This window comes from Mus caroli, chromosome 2, assembly GCF_900094665.2.
Source record: "Mus caroli chromosome 2, CAROLI_EIJ_v1.1, whole genome shotgun sequence".
NCBI lineage: Eukaryota > Metazoa > Chordata > Mammalia > Rodentia > Muridae > Mus > Mus caroli.
The window spans coordinates 349,249-355,481 of NC_034571.1; the positions used below are offsets into that span (position 1 = coordinate 349,249).

Genomic DNA, 6,233 nt, shown 5'->3' on the forward strand with positions numbered 1-6,233 from the left:
CATCTTGACTCAGGTAAGAATGGTTCTGGACTTCCTGGCGATGCCCATGACTGGTGTGGGCTGTGAAGTCAGCTGTGCTGTCACCCTGGGGCATTTTTGCTACATTAGCAGATGAAGAGAGACCTGGCTGCCTTTAGTTCTGATCAACCAGAGCAGTGAGGATATACAAGCAGCTCTTCTGTCCATTCCTCCTTTCCTATAATGCTCTTTTGCTTGTAGCTGAGAACACAGATAGGCCCTGACTAGAAATGAGAACTTCAGATTCTGGACAAAGCTTTGTTGGCTTATAGCAGCCACACTTGGTGGTTACAACTTCAGATGTTCATCCTTTGGTGGAATGCCGTAAGTGAATCCTCATTGGAGAAGGATGTTATCTATAGAGCAAGCAACTCTTAAAGCTCCATCTTCTCCAGATATTATAGTTTAACCTGTAAACAAACAAGTGACACCAATCTGGCTTTGCCAAAAAGAACACTGGACTTTAGATCCTCCAACCCCTCCGCAAGTCTGGCAGGAAGTGATAGGGCTGGGATTTAAACCAGGCCCTGTCTTCCAATTTTGCTTTTATATTTGTACTCATTTAGACTCCAACTTCAAATTACCTTGGATATTTTTACGTGTATGACTCTTGCTTACAAGTGTGTCTGTTCATGTATGCCTGGGGCCCTCGAAGGTCAGAAAGCATCAGGCTTTGGAATTGAAGTACAATGATTATGAGCCACCATGTAGGTGCTAGGAATGAAACCTGGGTCTTCTGCAAGAGCAGGTGCTCTTAACCACTGAGCTACCTCTCCAGTCCAACAGGTTTCTTATAGTTCTGGAGCCTGGAAGTCTAAGAACAAAAGACTGGTAATGTAGGTTTCAGTGAGGTGGTTCTCATGGTTTGGAGTTGGCCACCTTACATGGCCTTCCCTTTATGGGTGCACACAGTGGAGAGAGGCTCCATGAGAGCTGGAGGCCTCTGCTGCTTTATGAAGATTCCACAGGTGTCTGCAGGTCCCACCTGAGGTCTCCACCAACTTCCTTAGAGGCGCACTGGACACAGCAGTCTTCTCCTTAAAAGGAAAGCTGTTCTTTTTAGGCACCTACTGAATCTCTTTTTTTTTTTAATTTTGTTTGGAATGAAATACTGGCTTAAGTATTTGATTAATGCTCATTTCTAGTTGTGGTTTTTCTTTTCCATGTTTATTGCCTTTGTTTCTGCCCTTTCTAGACACCTATGCTTATCATTCCTTCCTACTGTGTAGTACAGTGATAATTCATATCACCTCTTTACTGGTGCTAAACAACCTAGTGGTATTCTCTACTAGACACTTTATAATACATAACAGAACCAATATGTGTATTTTAGGCCATGCATGCCATTGATTTTTTGAGTGGGTTTTAAACAGTATTTTTAAAACATGCTTTTAATTGGAATCGCATCACTCTCCCTCTCCTTTCTCCAGCCCTTCACGTATCCCCCTCAAGTTGATAGCCTCTTATTACACATACACAACTATGCACAAATATATAGAAATAAAACTTGGTTTTGTTCATAGATATGGTGTCAGGGCTGACAACTTTGCACTGGGTAATACGGGGGCTGGCTCATCTCTGGAGAGGCTAACTATCCTTCCTAGTAGTCATTAGCTGTCTGTGGTTCTTTGTCTAAGCATAGGACACCACAAAATCTCCCCTTCCACATTAACATGGACACTGATATTGCCGTCCCATCTTGTTCACACAGCCGTTTCTAGGAGAGACTATTTCACAGCAGACTTTCTGGTATTTTGGCTCATTTAAGGTCTTTCTGCACCCCTTCCACAACATTCCCTGAGCCATGGCTACAGAAGCTGCGATGTAGGTATCTGATGGGGTTGTGCTTTCCAGTGTCTGTTGATTTCTGCATTGTGTCCAGTTGTGGTTTTCCTGGAATGGTCTCCATTTGCTGTACGATGGGGTGGGGGGAGCTACACTTATTCAGGATAGGGGCCACATTCACAAAAAGGGCTCAGGAGCAGAAGGACTGGAACTAGACTTGTGGGCTTACAGCTCATTCTCTACATGTTTTGTTAACCAGGCCTTCAAATGTTCTATGGGTCATCCATACAGGTAGTCTTAAATCAGCATCCACACAACTGCCTCTGACCCCAACTCCAGGGATATAGCACCGTAAGCCTTCTTGGGCACTTTATTCATGGGCACATAGTCATACAGAGATATACACACATACACATAATTAGAAATAAAATCCCTTTTAGATATGTCACCCTGTGAAATCTAGTGGTTACTCAAGTTTGAGAAGTTTGGCCTATTATATTCTCAACAGATAGCAGCCTCTTTGAAGGCTGGCACCTGTGTTTTACACAATTCCACGATTAAAATGCTAGGTAAATGCTACTTGCCCTCTCCCCGTTCTGTACATGCATGCCTGTTTCGTTTGTTGCAGAGGAAGATGATGATCTCTTTGATGACCCTCTACCGACACCTTTAAGGCACAAAGTTCCGTACCAGCTAACTCTTCACCCTGAGCTGTTTTCAATGAAGGCACTGCCACTAGACCAGCCTGAACTGAGACAAAGCTCAGGAGGCTGCAAAGCAGAGAGTGTGTGGAGCCCTTCTTTGGCTAACTTCATAGACTGTGAAGAATCCAACAGCGACAGTGGAGAAGAGCTAGAAACCCCACCATCCTCACTGCAGGGAGGTCTGGGCCCCTCGACACTCCTCCAGCAAAATGCTGATCCGGATGTGGACATACCACAGTGGGAAGTCTTCTTCAAAAGAAAAGATGAAATCACAGATGAATGTTTGGAAAACTTACCTTCCTCCATAGAGACAGGGGGATCTCAGTCACCAAAGCTCTGCAGTGACTCACCAAAGCTCTGCAGTGACTCTGATGGAGACTCCACCCATATCTCTTCCCAGAATTCATCTCAGTCAACCCATATAACAGATCAAGGAAGTCAAGGCTGGGACAGCCAGTGTGATACTGTTTTGTTATCTTCCCAAGAGAAAAGTGGTGGGGATAGTGCCTCTTTAAACAAGAGCGCCTACAAACCAAAAGTCAAAGAGAGTATTTCTGCCTCTCAAACAGAACAGGATGCACTGTGTCCACAAGACACTCACTGTGATTTGAAAAGCAGAGCTGAAGTAAATGGAGCCCCTTGTATTGTAGAACTAGACACCTTGAGTGGCAGGAAGTCTCCACCTGAGAAGACATTGCTAAGCAGCACACATACAGACTCACAGAGCTCCTCTGACTTTGAAATTCCCTCAACTCCAGAAGCTGAGCTTCCTACGCCAGAGCATTTGCAGTGCTTATATGGAAAATTGGCAACAGGTCAAAGTATAGTTGTTGAAAAAAGAAAATGTTCACTTTCAGATAGTTAAGAAATAAAACTCTCTCTACACAGAGAAACCCTGTCTCAAAAAACCAAAACAACAACAACAAAAAACCCTCTCATTCTAGCAAAGATGTCCAGCCTTTTGATGTTGCAATACAATGCTATACATAAAAGTCCTGGGCAATATTCATAGCTGTGGATGTATGTGGCCTGGAGGGTAGACACACTTGTTAGATCAACCACAAGAAACCTAGAGAGTGACACGTCTGTATAATAAGATCAACATGAAGTATTAAAGGATGCTCAAGTGACCTAAAAGAAAGAGAAACAGGCTCAAAACCAGCATTGCATGAGATGGTAGAACTAAATCTAAACATATAATCACATTAAATGCAAATGATATAAAAAGACAGAGTACAGGAAAAACACTGCCCAACTATGTGCTGTTTTTAGAAAACACAACTCAAGTGATGTAAAAGTTGAAGGTAAAGGGCAGACCACGTAAATAATGTTAAAGAAAGCCAGAATGATACAGTAGGAGCAGACACCTTCCCCAACGTAATGTCTACCTCACCAAGAAGATGCAATGGTAAGGCTCTTGCCTAGAATGTATGAAGGCCTAGCTGCAGTTCCCAGTACAGTGCAGTACAGTGCCGTTCCTTCCACAAGAGAGAAAATAATACAGATACAAACCATGGAACAGGCTTTCCTAGAGAACCAGTGCACACAGGAAAGCAGTAAGACAAGAACTGACCACCAGCAACTGGATCTGATAGACAAGAGTATTTTACTTCATAGCAGAATACATCTCTTCAAATGCACAAGGACCATTCCTCCACCAAGATACACTGTATCTTGAATCACTACAAGCAGTCTAGAAAAATAAAGGTGGGATCTATTATAGTAAACTGATAGCAGGGGGTAAACCAGGACCTTATTAACCTCTATCACATAAAGACCTGGGGGGCAGGGCTGGAGCAGTTTAGAGCACTTGTCGGTTTTGTGGGTTACCCAGGTTTGGTTCCCTATACCCATATGGTGGCTCTTAACTGTCTGTAACCCCATTCCAGGGGATCCATGCACACATATGGTACACATACATACATACAGGCAAAAGACTCATATATATAAAAATAAATCTTAAAAGCTACCAGCAGGCTAGGCAATGCGGTGTTCTACAAGCTGAGACTAGAGGGACTTGAGTTGGAGGTCAAGCCTTGGCAGTGTACGTAGCAAGAGCTTGTTTCAGGACATAAAACTGTTCCCAATGCAATGATACCACTGGAACTACAACAGAATGTAAAGGAAAATATTTAAATATTTAACATACATGTTCTGTGAATTATTAAAGTGCCTTAAGGTACAATGCTTTTGTATTGCTGTATATGGATTAATAAAGCTTTATAAACATTTTCACAAGTACTTGAGCATGATGACATTTTCCAAATCAAGGGAAAAGATATAGGCACACCACATAAAATAAGTTTAAAAGGCGTCTAACAATTTGACAGTTAAACTGCATGTCACAGATCATAACTGCTACACAATTAGATCCAGAATTACTGGATCCAACCTGCTGGGTGATTGGACTTAGAATATCTGTACATATAACTCTCCATTTGTGTAGTCACTAATACTCAAAACTTAATTTTTATTTTGTTTCCTTTGACCTGAGCCACACTCAACCCAACTTGGTTTTAATAGAATCTTTCATGATCCAAGGTAACATGCCTGTAAACATTGTTCTCAATGTATTTCTAACATTTTATAATTGTAATGTTCATGTTTTAGATCTTAAGTCTGGCATGAACACAGGCTGGCAAAGGTCAAGGGCTAAGAATACATGCTTATCAGCCTATGTTTCCAATACAGAACAACAGGAAATCTTTACATACAGTGTTTATTCTGTTATTAAAAAAAAAACCCACTTTATAAAGCTTTAATCTGTGAAACCATACTTTGAGGTAGGCATGAAACTAAGGCACAAAGGTTAGTTCACATAGCTAGTAAGCAACACAGCCAACACACACACACGCACCCCGAAGCTTTTAGAGTCCATGCTCCAGCACTATGCTGTGTGAGGAAAGCTCTTTACATAAAGCATTAAAACAGGCAGCACTGATTGTAGTGGCTATGTCATTCTTCAAGAGTTCTAAATTAGCAAAGTTAAAAACATTTCAAAATGCCAAGATACATCACAGAATCCTAAAGGCTAGCCACTTTTACTTTAGAGAAGAATCAAATGCAAAATGACTGCAACCTCATTTGAGAAACTGGCTCCTTCCAAACTGGCCTGTGGCATGTCTGGGGATCTCCTTAATTGTAATTGATGTAGCAGGGTCTAGCTCACTGTGGGCAGTACCATTCCTAGGCAGAGGGCCTGGGCTAAGAAAACCTAGCTGAGCATGAGTCTGGGAGCAAGCCAGGAAGCAGCGTTAGCTTTCCTACATGGTTCCAGCCTCTGCTCAAGTTCCTGTCATGATCATTTCCAAGAACATGTTGCTGAAGATACTACATACTTCGGACATGTGACGTGAGGACTCAGGCTCCAGCTGAATTGATCACTTTTATCACAGCAACAATGTGTGCACACATACACATACCCTGTATACATAGCTAACATGAGGTGACAGTCTGAGAGGGATGTAATGGGGGAATGTTGAGAGGCAGGAAAGAGCAATGGAATAGTGAAGGGAAGCAACGACCATTACATGTGTGGCATTCAGAGTGAAGTCTGTTTGTGTTTAAAGGTAAAAATCTCCAGGCTGGCATGGTGGCATATGTCTGTAATCCCAGCACTGGGCAGTGAGGCAGAACTGAAGAGTTCAAGATAATACTCAGCTACACAGCAAATGCAAGGCTAACCTGAGCTACAGATACTCTGTCCAAAGGCCTACCCACTCCCCA

At 42.4% G+C, this 6,233-nt stretch overlaps 1 protein-coding gene across 1 annotated transcript in view; it reads left to right on the forward strand.

The window, feature by feature from the left end:
- Dclre1c (DNA cross-link repair 1C) overlaps window positions 1-4,361 on the forward strand; it is a 29,898-nt gene extending 25,537 nt beyond the window's left edge. Inside the window, 2 exon segments of the mRNA XM_021155441.2 lie at window positions 2,432-3,336; window positions 3,338-4,361. Of these exon segments, the coding sequence (XP_021011100.1) occupies window positions 2,432-3,336; window positions 3,338-3,379 (947 nt within the window). The 3' untranslated portion in view covers window positions 3,380-4,361.
- Window positions 4,362-6,233: the final 1,872 nt, after the last annotated feature.